This window comes from Schistocerca cancellata, chromosome 1 (assembly GCF_023864275.1).
Source record: "Schistocerca cancellata isolate TAMUIC-IGC-003103 chromosome 1, iqSchCanc2.1, whole genome shotgun sequence".
NCBI classification, from domain to species: Eukaryota; Metazoa; Arthropoda; class Insecta; order Orthoptera; family Acrididae; genus Schistocerca; species Schistocerca cancellata.
Window position 1 is genome coordinate 802,162,362 of NC_064626.1, and position 14,912 is coordinate 802,177,273.

General features: G+C 38.9%; 1 protein-coding gene across 1 annotated transcript; it reads right to left on the minus strand.

Annotated features, from left to right (window-relative positions):
* Nucleotides 1-5,994: 5,994 nt before the first annotated feature.
* LOC126162340 (trafficking protein particle complex subunit 1) lies at nt 5,995-10,955 on the minus strand. Its single transcript, XM_049918782.1, has 2 exons — nt 10,738-10,955; nt 5,995-6,485 (listed from the first exon to the last, which is right to left on the minus strand). Exons 1-2 carry the CDS (start codon nt 10,834-10,836, stop codon nt 6,147-6,149), a joined length of 438 nt encoding a protein of 145 aa, XP_049774739.1. The 5' UTR covers nt 10,837-10,955; the 3' UTR covers nt 5,995-6,146.
* Between the last annotated feature and the right edge of the window lie 3,957 nt (nt 10,956-14,912).

Below are 14,912 nucleotides of genomic sequence, written 5' to 3' on the forward strand. Positions count from 1 at the left end.
TGATTCAGATGAAGTAAAATCAAAATAACTGGATGATGCACAACTTGAAGACTGTGGCTGAGGTTTTGAAGACTCGACTAATGTTTCACCACCTGGCTGCTGTACAGAATATGAAGCTTCACTGATCATGAGTTGAGTCTACTAAACTGTGTACGCATTATTCACTATCCTTTCTGGTCTTCAATTTTAATGACCAGTAGCATATCGCACAAGCAGAAAGAAATGAAATATTATCTTCACTGAAAAATATTCCACAAGTTTGAGTATAAATTTGTAGAAATAGTTATTTTGCAAAGGCACCCAGTCACTCACTGTGTGGCATATAAAGGAATGATAAATGTATACGGAACTGTATAGGACAGCTTGGATACTACACGCTGGAGAATATTATGCTATCTGAATTCAAGTCTAGACAATGGTAGAAGATTTCACCAGAGTAACAGCCGTAATAGTTATGTCTAGCTTTCCAGTGCCACAGAATTGTCACTGAGATGGGTGGTTGCAGCTTCAGTTTCAACGACGACGAAGCTTCTAACCGCCCATTCCCCATGTATGTGCTGGATATGCCATTGTCTGTAGCTAATTACACATCACCTGGTCATGACAGGATTTATCATTGCATGTTACAGCACCTCACACGTAACAGCAAAGAAATCCTCTTTGCCCTTTTTAATGTGATGTGACTGTATTTACAATTTTCTAACTGACAGAGAGAAGCCATTTTAATCTTCCTCATGAACCCTGGTGAGAATAATACATGCTCAAGTAACTATCCTAGTCCCCTCTTCACTGGATGCATGCGAAAGACTTTGGAGCAGGTGGTCAACCACCGTCTGGGCTGGATTTTACAAACCAGACAACTCTATTCTATGAGGTTTTGGGATTGCTACTGGATCATGTTGAATTCTTGCCACAATATTTCAGCTGGAACTGTGCAGCCATCTTCAGGTGAGTGTCAACCACTGGAGACTACTAGTTCACTGTGTTGGCTTTATAGCAAAAATTGGCGTTTTATTGGCCCTCACAGGAGCATCCTCTAACAAAATCTGCTCCCCCTGCAAATACTGTTCCACCTGTGGCATACAGGTGTGCGCGTAAAGATAAAACTACATGTCCACCCTCTGTTGGAATGCGCACTCATATTGCTAAAAACATGTCAGATGTTGCCAGACGTTTCATTATGAATAAAATGTTTTCTCTCAGAAGAAATTAAAGAGATCACCAGGTCTGAACCCTCATCCAGTTGAAAGCTGGCATTACGATTTAGAAGATCTTGTGCTAGACGTATTTCCACAGATTTTTTAATTACTGAATCCCAAAAGGATCTTGCCGGGGCCAAGATTTTTGTGGCAGAATAATCCATAGTGTGTCCTGTGATATTACAATGCCCAGCTATGGCTGACTTACCAGGCTGTGAAAGGCAAGTGTGGTGCTCATGTTCAATGCGCCTTTTGTGTACTGTGCACATCGTCTGACCTATGTACGCTTTGCCACACTGGCCAGGAATTTTGTAAATCCCAGCCTTCTGCAGACCCAGATCATCCTTTACCTATACGAGTTTTTGTCTATTTGTTTTGAACAAAACAGTATCTCTTAAACTACTATTTTAACTGTAAACATATTTGCAACTGCTGCTGACAGTATTACATCTACAGTAAAGTAACCAGTTCAGTGCTCCCTATTCATGGGCTATTTCTCTATTTTTAGTTCATCTTCCAGCACTGCAGGTAGCATTTTGAAGCAACAGCTGACAATTCAGAGATAAGATGAAATTGCTCTTAGATTTTTGACTAAGAAGTCTGAAAGTGTTCTTTTCAACCATTCACACACTGTTTTTAATTCACTCTAACTGAGAACAAAGGGTGCCGTTTTAAAGGATTGCTGAGGTTTCTGGGTCTCACTTTTGACAGAAAACTTATACGACTGTCATACCTGAAAGCAAAGCGTCTCTGAGTACTTAATACTTTAAAACGGGTAAGCTACAGGAATTAGGGATCAGATAGATCTTGTCTGCTACAGTTTTATCAAACCTTTCTATGATGGAGGTGCTCTATATGGACCAGCCAGAGAATCCTATTTAAAAATATTGAATACCCTCCAACATGAGGGAAATTAGGCTGGCCACCACGGCACTGAGGGCCAGCCCCAATCCCGGCATCCATGTCAAGGCCAGTGAGCTGCCACTTCTTATCAGCCAGCCATTTCTCACAGTGCAACAGGTGCACAAAATGTATCCTTTCTTCTCTTACCTACATTCAATTCCATTGCTCCACACACCTTTCAAAGTCCCTCTTAAAATGGGTGTGGCGAATATTGATGTTATACACCAAGGTTGGGGTAAAAGCTTTTTCAGTTTCTAAAAGTAGCAGAATTAATTTATAACTGCGAACATCTGAAAAATAATGCACTTAAAATGTCATATATATATATATATATATATATATATATATATATATATATATATATATATATATATATATATATATATATATGGTTATAATAGAAGGAAACATTCCACGAAGGAAAAATATATCTAAAAACAAAGATGATGTGACTTACCAAATGAAAGTGCTGGCAGGTCGACAGACACACAAACGAACACAAACATACACACAAAATTCAAGCTTTCGCAACAAACTGTTGCCTCATCAGGAAAGAGGGAAGGAGAGGGAAAGACGAAAGGATGTGGGTTTTAAGGGAGAGGGTAAGGAGTCATTCCAGTCCCAGGAGCGGAAAGACTTACCTTAGGGGGAAAAAAGGACGGGTACACACTCGCGCACACACACACATATCCATCCACACATATACAGACACAAGCAGACATATATATATATATACCTAAAAACAAAGATGATGTGACTTACCAAATGAAAGTGCTGGCAGGTCGACAGACACACAAACGAACACAAACATACACACAAAATTCAAGCTTTCGCAACAAACTGTTGCCTCATCAGGAAAGAGGGAAGGAGAGGGAAAGACGAAAGGATGTGGGTTTTAAGGGAGAGGGTAAGGAGTCATTCCAGTCCCGGGAGCGGAAAGACTTACCTTAGGGGGAAAAAAGGACGGGTATACACTCGCGCACACACACACATCTCCATCCACACATATACAGACACAAGCAGACATATGTAAAGGCCAAAACAAATGTCTGCTTGTGTCTGTGTATATGCGGATGGATATGTGTGTGTGTGCGCGCGCGAGTGTATACCTGTCCTTTTTTCCCCCTAAGGTAAGTGCCACAATTTTACTGAAATATATACAGATGTCATAAAAGAAGGAATATCCTAGGCTGCCCAGTAGTTTTCCCTGACTGACTTTAGGTATCAACTCTCCCATCAGTTTAAAGTTTTTAGTGCTGAACTGTATGGGGATCTTTAAAGTGCTTGAGCAGATGAGTTGCTACCTAAATAAAAAGTTTCTCCTCTGCTTTGGTTCCCTTAATGCCCATTTGTTTCTCAGGCTCACACATTCTCTCAGCTTTTTCCAACTCTAGTAAATGAGATGGCTGAGAGATCTTAATAAATTGAGTGCTGGGCTCTAAGCCTTGTTTCAATTGAAACCTCCATTCCAATTAATTAGGTTTCCTGAGAACTTTGTTTCGGTACACTCATTAATGTTTACCCTAAACTTATCTTTTGCATCATAATACAGGTTTCTTCACATTTTATTTCATGATTATAGTTAAGGCAGAGCTCAGTGACAATTGATTTATTTGGTTGTTTTAGTTTGGTGTGTCACTGATTTTCCTAACAACTCTCCTCTTACTCTCTTCACATCAGCTTTCAGAGACCTAAATAGTCTCTATCATTACAAAGTAGACATTCTATCTTTGTTGAGAGGAGAGAAATACACTGGATTCCATGCTTACATATGAGTCTACCTATCTATCCAGAGACTGGGTCTATATAAGGCAGCTAAGTAATTCTTGGCCTCTCCTTTTCTGTCTCAACCTTTTCCTCAGGAGCTATTGATTTTGATTGCAATGCCTATCAATTTGTCAATCTGAGTACACATTCCTTTGGAACCCACTCATAGTTGTCGTCTTGACAGTGACTGAGCTGTAGGAGTCAAAGTCTTTAGCACTGAATGTCATTGTGGTAGATGAGGGCGCCTCAACAAGTAAAGACAGTGCTCAGCATGTGTTTAGGTTCTAGATACTCTATGAACCAGAGATCACACATAACAACATAGCTCGCAGCACCTGAAGAAGACAACTAGATCTATTAGTCAACAACTCAGCTGCAAACCTGAAAGCACGCTATTAATCAATCATGTCAACAAAATCTGAGAGATCAAGGGTCTCTTAGCTGTTAATTTTAATATATTTCCTGATGGTGGCTTGTAAAATTCCAGTGCTATTAGGTTTCCTGATCTTAAGACAGATAACTACTCACTAACAACTAAATGGTGGGAGCACTTGGGTTCGCCCAGAAGATCAGAAAAAAGCTTTTGTTTGGCTCCTAGCTGCAGAACACAGCTACTAAACATGAGTGAAATTCAAAAGCTTGTGTAAAGTTCTGTTCTTTAAAGTGTTCTCATGTGCTACCCACTACGCATCTAGCTACAGATAGCGGCTTGCCCTCTGTATCTGTTTATATCAGAGTAAATACTATCAGTAGGATTAGTCTACTGATGTTAATAAATGATAATACACATAAAAATCAAACAATGGAAAATCCAGGATGGAATGAAACAATACGAGAGAAGGAAAGTTGCTACTCGCCACGAGTCGCGATAGGCACAATAAGAAGATTCGCACACTCATAGCTTTCGGCCATTAAGCCTTTGTCAGCAGTACACACACACACACACACACACGCACGCACGCACGCACGCACACACACACACACACGTCTGCAGTCTACCGTGTAGTTTCAACTCTCTGAGACTGCAATTGTGTGTGTGTGTGTGTGTGTGTGTGTGTGTGTGTGTGTGTGTGTGTGTGTGTGTGTGTGTGTGTGTGTGTGTACTGCTGACAAAGACTTAATGGCCAAAAGCTATGAGTGTATGAATCTTCTTATTGCGCCTATCGCGACTCAGTATCTCCGCTATATGGTGAGTAGCAACTTTCCTTCTCTCGTAATGATAATACAGAAATGTACGTAAGATTAAAAATCACTATACATGAACACCTTACTCAGGAGAAAAGCTGCTACTATGAGAAAAGTTTTTATTTTTCAGTTGGTAATGTTTACCTACACCTCAGACTTTAGTTATGTACATACACAATACTGAAGGAAATCAGTAATGTATATCACACTGTAAGAATGGAAGACTTGGTACTTGGTTAGTTACATATTCTAAGGATCATTCTACACCATAGATTGTAGTGATGTGGAATGAGTCATTTTACTTACACTGAAAATTAATTTGTACAAATGATTACATTTTGAAAATTTCTAAGTTTATATATATATTTACAAAATATATTACAAAAAGATAAGTTAGCAATTTCTACCCACCACCTTTTACACATTACAGTAATAAAAATTCTTCTATGTAATAGAAGCAATTGTCAAAGAGAAACTTTCTCAACTTGTTTTCAGATTTTATTTCCTGTATCTAAATTTGTATTTCCTGTACTTATTGTTCCTCGATATACTAACAGTTACCTGCACTATCAAAAATCAAGATCTACTGATAAAATATTGTGCATAAAATGTAAACAACAATTCCATTATTTGAGTTTCTCCTCTTCCAAGTCTGGTTTATTCTTGTTGAGAAATCTTCATTTAGCACCTAATTATCAGAAACCAATGCAAAATTACAGGGAAATAAAAGGGAGGGTGATCTGCTTATGGTACAATGATTATTAGGTCACTGTATGTACATTATCTTGTTGACCATTGCCACAAACCAGTTTCACAGTTCATACCCAACTAATGTGCAAGGATAACATTAAAGGCAACTTCCCTGACCAAATGTTTTCTTTCAAGTAGATGATAAACCTAAATGACATGACAAAACATGGCATAAATCATAATGAAAGAGTTAAAACCATTTGGGTTTATTAACAACATTTTGGAATGTATACAATATCAGACAGCATAACTGAATGACTAACTATTACAATTACACAAATCTTTCCTTTAACTTCAGAGTTATAGCTTAGTATATATTTTATTAATGTTTCTCAAAAATGTTCAGACGACCCTTGCTGAGAATATTGGTGACTGTTTGATTAAAGCATCAAGTTTAGTTTTAAATAATTCACTTTTGATTGGTTTCTTTAGATCACAAACAGGGTTCTTTACAACATACTCAACATACACTTGACTATATATCTGCTGGAGCAACTCCCGAACATTCTGTGCAGCAACATCGGTGTTCAGAACAAACTTTAGGCCAGATGGAGTTTCAAAATAATGCAATGCATATTTACTGGTTTTGTAATACAGAAAACCTTCCTTAACATCAAAGGGAGATATTTTGCTGACAAATGATTTAAGTGAGAACAACAGTCCATAGGTGAGCTTTGCTTCCTGGAGACAAAAGAAAAAAAGATTCATATATTTTCAGGCACTAAACTTGCTATGAAATATGGTTTTACATCATTTCTACTTACACTACTCAATCTTTTAGTTTGGTTTATGTTGGCTGTCAATGTAGAGTGGAAATTTTTTAAAAAATCATGTTTCATCAGCATTACAAGTTACATTTCTAAGATAATTTATATAATGGTAGTAAGAGCTCTTAGGAATACAACAATAAATACACTACTGGCCATTAAATTGCTACACCATGAAGATGACGTGCCACAGACTCGAAATTTAACCGACAGGAAGAAGATGCTGTGATACGCAAATGATTAGCTTCTCGAGGGCATTCACACAAGGTTGGCACCGGTGGCGACACCTACAACATGCTGACATGAGGAAAGTTTCCAACCGATTTCTCATACACAAACAGCAGTTGACTGGCGTTGCCTGGTGAAACGTTGTTGTGATGCCTCGTGTAAGGAGGAGAAATGCGTACCATCACATTTCTGACTTTGATAGTAGCCTATCGTGATTGCAATTTATCGTATAGCGACATTGCTGCTTGCGTTGATCAAGATCCAATGACTGTTAGCAGAATATGGAATCGGTGGGGTCAGGAGGGTAATACGGAACGTTGTGCTGGATCCCAATGGCCTCCTATCACTAGCAGTTGAGATGACAGGCATCTTATCCGCATGGCTGTAACGGATCGTGCAGCCGTGTCTCGATCCCTGAGTCAACAGATGGGGACGTTTGCAAGAGTGTCAACAGATGGGGACATTTGCAAGACAACAACCATCTGCACGAACAGTTTGATGATGTTTGCAGCAGCATGGACTATCAGCTCGGAGATCATGGCTGCGGTTACCCTTGACACTGCATCACAGACAGCAGTGTCTGCGATGGTGTACTCAACCTGGGTGCACGAATGGCAAAACATCATTTTTTCGGATGACTCCAGGTTCTGTTTACAGCATCATGATGGTTGCATCCGTGTTTGGCGACATCGCGGTGAATGCACATTGGAAGCATGTATTCATCATTGCCATACTGGCGTATCACCCGGCGTGATGGTACGGGGTGCCATTGGTTACATGTCTCGGTCACCTCTTGTTCTCATTGACGGCACTTTGAACAGTGGACGTTACATTTCAGATGTGTTACAACCCGTGGCTCTAAACTTCATTCAATCCCTGCGAAACCATACATTTCAGCAGGATAATGCACGACTGCATGTTGCAGGTCCTGTACGGGCCTTTCTGGATACAGAAAATGTTCGATTGCTGCCCTGGCCAGCACATTCTCCAGATCTCTCACCAATTGAAAACGTCTGGCCAATGGTGGCCGAGCAACTGGCTCATCACAATATGCCAATCACTACTTTTGATGAACTGTGGTATCATGTTGAGGCTGCATGGGCAGCTGTACCTACACACAGCATCCAAGCTGTGTTTGACTCAATGCCCAGGCGTATCAAGGCTGTTATTACGGCCAGAGGTGGTTGTTCTGGGTACTGATTTCTCAGGATCTATGCACCCACATTGCGTGAAAATGAAATCACATGTCAGTTCTAGTATAATATATTTGTCCAATGAATACCCGTTTATCATCTGCATTTCTTCTTGGTGTAGCAATTTTAATGGCCAGTAGTGTAGCAATGGACAGCCCCACACCTGCTGTTGCTGGATATGAAATGTGTGTGTGTGTGTGAGAGAGAGAGAGAGAGAGACTAGTTTCCAGAACTTTATCAGGGAGGAAAGAGGGATTTGTTGGTAAGGAGTAAAGAGGAGAAATGGGCCACTCAGATTCTAAGTACAGGGTGACCCCATAACATTTGAGTCAACTGAATATTCTGTTTGACAAAATGTGATATTTGCCATGCAACACAGAGAGATAATAATAGAAACACATAAAAATGTAAATCACTGCATCTGTTACAATAAATACACAATTTTTAAGTACAAAGCTGACAGAAGTCTTTTTGAAATACCCCTGAGTATTTTTATCTTAGCAAAATTCTAGCTACTTTTAAAACAGCTACTAGGCAGAAACATAATTACTATGACACACTGGGCAGACTGCTTTCCTCAGCATGCTTACTTTTGAAAACTCCAGTATCCCCTATAGACACGTACCCGTACTGGCACTGAGGCAATGGACACCCACCAAGGCACTAGCAAGGAAATAGAAATATCAGCAAGCAGATAGGCAAGAAGAAAAAGAAGAAGGAGGGGGAGGAGGGGTGGCAATGTGCACTCTGCACTGAAATGCACAGCTTGGATATTTTCTTTCTTATTCTGAATCAACTAGCTCATTTATTATTTACATGTGCTGATACAATGCAGAAAACTAAATTTGAATTTGCTGAAGGGTATCTGGAATTGTTTAAATAATTCAGCTTCCAGTATGTATTTGCTATATTGTGTGCTGGTCACTGAAAAAGACTGGAACACATTAAGTCTCTCCCAAGGTGGCCTGTTATATTCCTTCATGAAAATTCACAGTCTTGCATTATGTACAGTGAATCTATCTGCTTCAAATGCCCTGGATCAACACATAGGACAGATAGATAGGCTGTCCCCATTTTCATTCCATCAGGACATATTACAGCAATATTAGTTTTCAAAATACAATATACACACAAAAAACATGTAGATATGAAAAACATTTTGTTGGTTATCATGTCCAAAATCACTAGTTACTTGAGAATCCAGTGTGACAGTTTACTATATTTATGATTTCATTGTCTGCCTGACTTGGCTCCACAAGACTTATCTTCTCCAAAGTAAGTCTGCCATGTTTAATGAAATCACAATCACAGATAGGATAAGATAGTTATTAAAGGCATGCAACTGGCCTACAAAAAGAGCCAAAATTACAAAGTTTGTTGCAGTATAAGGTAGAAGTTGGTGTGTCAGCCTCAGCTGTTTGTAGGGAAGGACAGACAGTAGGTTAAATTTAAGGACCCATTGATAGTGACATAATTACAAAAATACATTAGCTTAGTTTAAGAACAATATAGGATGGAATTGACCATGGTCTTTTGGGTGAACTATACTGGCATTCACCTCATCTGGTATGGGAAAACTACAAGAAATCTAACTCAAAATAGCTATGTGGCAGTTTGAAAATTACTCCAGTGTTTTATCTCTGCAATATTTCACTCGACCTAGTTTACCAATAGCTCAAAACACACCAGAAGCCAAATGTATCCCTTTGTGATGCATTTAATATAATGCATTCAACAGAAGTCAAATCAAGATAAAGTGATTACCTCACATCTAACAAACATAATAAATCACCTCTCTGAAATTAATAGTGTAAAGAACTTCATACTGCAAGATGCTTTACATGGGAGGAAAATCAACAAATATGGACAAATCTTGAAAACATAAAAACTTAACTTGTCTACCAAAGAATGCTTACTAGTAATGTGAGGAAGAATGAAGCCATGATCTCAAACAATGAGTGTCATTAGGTCAAGTGAATTTTCCGAAGCGACAGTGTCAATGAAGGTGAGACTTGTAAACAAAATGGACTGCCTGAAATACTGTAGGAGGCTGGCAATAAAATCAGACAACTGGACATTCATGTGGATGCCTATAACAATTTGTAACTGACGTCGTGGATGTTTCAGCACTGTAAATACAGGTCATAAATATTCAGGCGTGTAACTACCAAAATTTTGTCCTACGAGACTACTGAACGGTATGCGTGACGAGATATTCCAGATAATTCTTACAGATTATTTAACAAAAAAAAAAAAAAAAGAGTTCTATAGTGCAGAGGAGTTTATGTGTAGCCAATGAAGAATGTTTTTCCCACCTATGGATACATACTGTTAACACGTGAATATGTTTATGCACCATACGATTATGCATCTAACATTACTTTCATATTTTCCAATTTGATGTTTTGTATTTTAATATCTAGGCAAAATATATTACGCCATTAGATTAAGTTGACGTATCCTATATTATACGTACACGCTCCCTACATAATGTAATCAAGGAGGAAATAAAATTCACTGTTTGACACATCCTTGATGTGATTAAAAGGGCGAAAAATAAATTTGATAGTCTCAAAGGACACGAAGTTTATATGAATGTAGAGAACTAATAACCAATACGACGCTGAAGTTTATGACAGGGAACAAAAGCATTTTATAGTACACAGCAGTTTATGTGTAGACAAAGAGGAATCTTTTTTTTCTCTCGAGGAAAATACTAATCGCCGCGGATGCAAATTTCCTCACCTCTTCCCGAGTTATTCCTGATTGTTTCAAACGATTCCATTCGGCATAATAAAGAAGTGTTCCATGTCTGTCAAATATGTATATATTATGAATCGTCATTTCCAGCTTTTACAAAGGCGTTTCAGAATCTCATTACAAAACTATACAGACGAAATCATGTTTATTAACAACCAGAGATAGTATTGTGTACACAGGCAGCGCGTTGTACACCTCTGGCAGTGAGCTCAAAACTAAACTGTAGAGGCTACTAAAAGGCGTCTTTGCCTAGAAAGTAGAAAACTGTGAAGTTCTTTGGTGGAGTCGCTATATTGTAAGAATTTGTAACGGACCAGTAGTACTTCTTGATCTTCTGCTTGTGAGTTTAAGTTTTTTTAACAAACGTGGGCAGAGTTGTGTTGCATACTGTTCTAAAAAAGGAAAAATGTTTTTAATGTTCAATGTAGTATACCTTGTATTTTCATGAAGTATGTTTTGTGTATATAGGATCTCCTCGAAGTTCGTTTTTTAGTAAAGTGCCAAATCTGTATCCTAAAGAAATATACCGTTTTAAATGAAAATGTTTTGTTCAGACTTAATAATTTACAACAGGTTATGGGCCCCGGTTACGTGTGTAGGCGACTAGCCTACAACAAATAATTGCATAGCCGTCCGGTATAATGAGTTAACGGAGTACAATTTATTCGTGAAAAACTCACACTGAGAAGAAAACTAAAAACAACAGAGAAGTAACAAAAACTAGGAGATTCTATAGTCTTACGGCAAAGATAAAAAACAACACATGACTAAAAAAAACTCTCGCGCACTTTTGATCTCACTTTGCACTAGACATGAAAAATATCACTGCCACACAGCCCCCCCCTTAAAGTGCGGAGCCCCAGGGATATCTTGATACTTGAATTTTATTTGACGTCCAGCTCTGGTGTGCGTCGGATGTCTCGGGGGCGGTGACGTTGTTGTTTGTGGTGGTGATTCACCTGTCTCAGACGATGTACTGAGCGGTGTTTGGGTATGCTCTGCGTCCATCAGGTGTTGATGCACAGGCGTGGTGTCAGAGGTCGGAGAGGGTAAAACCCATGCTGGTTTGACACGTTCAATCGATACCTTTGTCGGAACACCATTGTACATTATGTCCACGGTATGCTTATTTCTACTCAGCACCTGAAATGGGCCCGTATATGGTGGTTGTAAAGGCGATTTGACTGAGTCTGTTCGCAACATTACGTGAGAGCAATTGTACAAGTCTTTGTGTACAAACACGTTACGGTTACCATGGCGAGAAGGTGGCGGGCAACGTATATTTGTGCAGTGACGTTTTAGCTGCTGCACCCAGTGTGTGAGGCCCTCTGATCCAGGTAGTAAGGTTGGTACTAATCACTGCCACACGTGAAACTGAATAAAATACATTTTTGTTTTCAAGTTTGATTCAATTCAGTGTGTGCTGGTAGAAGCTATCTGTTGTTGAATCGAGCTGTACGGTAAGTATATTGCTACAAACGGAGACTATAAAGTAATTATCGATAAACTCGAAGGGCCTCAAGATTGGGCAAAATGGAAATGGCATATCTCTATGGTACTCCGTTGATATGCTGCCTCGGGAACCAACAAGTGAACAGAAGGCAGCGTACGCAGAATGGCAAAAGAATGACGCGAAAGCGGCAAGTTTGATAGCAAGTGCGCTAAGCAAACTAGTAGCTGAACTTGTATTGACGTGCAGAAACGCTAAAGAAATATGGGACAAACTACATGCGAGATTTGAACGTAGTAGCACGCAACGCTTGAACATTTTAATTGAAACATTCTTCCGTGTCAAACGTGACGAAGCAGAAAATATTAGCTCACATGTTGCTAAGCTACAAAAGTTATTTGTAGATTTAAATAATGAATTAACGAAACATAAAGGGAATACATTGAAAGAATATTAAATGGTCAAATTTTATCTACGCTGGGAAGGGAATCTGATAATTTTAAAGATCTCTGGGACACAATACCGGCTGAAAACCAGAATCTGAACTTACTTATTGAAAAACATTGTGCTATTGAACTGCGTGAACAAAGTACAACAGATGTAACTGCATTGGTTGCGAATAACTCACGAAAAAAGAAGATGTCAAAAGAGCGACCAAAACAAAAGTTTCCGTGTAACAAATGTAAACAACTAGGACACTGGGCAACAGAGTGTCCACAGAACCCTTGTGACTGCAATAACGAGCGGCAAGGAGATGAGGTAAGTGAAAACGCTGTGTTTACTTCGTGTGCCATGGGTGCGTCTACTGTAAACTATATTGAAGTAAATTATTGGAATTTGCACAGCTGAATAAGTATTAAGGAAAAAAAAGGACTTTTACTAATAACTATATTTACACATTCAAGAACAAAAAAAATTTACAGCGAACACAGCAGAATAATTAGCGCACACAAAGAGTGTTAGACAATGCCAAAGAGGTCTATTTTACACAGTGCACTTTGCGCCGTCACACACGAAATATATTGTTCACACAATTCCAACACCCCTCCTTGAACTTATATTTTGTGTGTTGCTTCCACAAGATAAACCGAATAGTCCCACAATCTTCTCAAACTTCTCCCTTTCCAATGGTTTGGTCAGAAGGTCAGCTAACATGTCTTCTGTGCGCAGATAGTCCATGGCAATGTCCTGTCGCTCTATGTGGTCCCAAATGAAATGGTGCTGTATATCAATATGCTTTGTCCTAGCGCTAGTAACATCATTTTAGCTAGGTTTATGGCTCCCTTATTGTCACAGAAGATGGTGGTAGGTTCCTCAATTAAATTGGGTTCTATTTCACTTATTAATGTTCGTAGCCATAATGCTTCCTGTGTGGTGTAAGATAGTGCCATATACTCGGCCTCTACGGTGCTCAATGCAACAGTTTTTTGCTTTTGACAGGACCATGATGTGAGGCCCCCATTAATTTAAAACAGCAGCCAGTGGTGGAGTATCTGTCTCCCAATTCACTCACCCAGTCCGCATCGCTATATCCTCTAGTTTTGCGTTACCATCTCTATGGTATTTTAACTCATAGTTTGAGGTTCCTCTTAGGTATCGGAATATCCTCTTTACAGCTTTCCAGTGCTTTTCCTTTGGGTCTCTGCAATATCTGCTCATTGCATTGGTGGCAAAAGCAATGTCGGGTCGTGACGTTTGAGACAAATATAACAGACTCCCTACTGCTTCCAAATAAGGAACATACTTGTCACATTCCACATCAGTCTCATTTACACTTAACTTCACTACTACTTCCATTGGAGTACTTATGGGTTTGCAATCACTCATGCCAAATTTCTTTAATATTTTTTCCATGTATGATGATTGACTTATGCTCAATTCTTGTTTTTCTTCATCGTTAGTAATCTGCATACCTAAATAACATTTGACTTCTCCCAAATCATGCACCTTAAACTTGGTTTGCAGCTGTTCCTTGAAAATTCTCATTTGGCCTTCACTTTCAGTCAGGATAAAGAAATCGTCCATCCATATCGCCATTATTATTATTTCTTCTTTTCTCTCTTTATAGTAAATGCTGGGATCTGCCTTGGATTGCTTCATATTCATATTTATTAGAGTTTCATGTAGACATCGATTCCAGCAACGTCCACTTTGTTTAAGTCCATAAATACTTTTTCTCAAACGCCAAATCTTTTTATTTTCTGATCTGGTTTTTATGGCTTCCCTTGGTGGAATGACATATATCTCCTCCTCCAATTTCCCATTTAAATATGCCGTTTTAACATCCATATGATGAATTATTAAATTTCGTTTTACTGCCAAGGCTAAAAAATATCTCAATGATGCATACTTGACTACAGGTGAAAAAGTTTCTTCGTAATCTACCCCTTGTTTTTGTGAATATCCTTTTACCACAAGTCTTGCTTTGTATTTTGGTGATGAGCTTTCATGGTTCTTCAAATTGAATACCCATCTTGCCTGCAGTGGTTTCTTATCTCCTGGCATATCTACCCATTCAAAGGTTTCGTTCTGATATAAAGATTCTAATTCTCTCTTCATCGCTTCTTTCCATTCTTGAAAGTTTGGGCCACTCATTGCTTCTTCTGCTGTTCTTGGCTCATCATTAAAAGACTTTGCTGTATACATCTCAAAATCCGGATATCCCTTCGATTTTGGTACACGAGAAGAACGCCTTACATTGTTTTCTTCA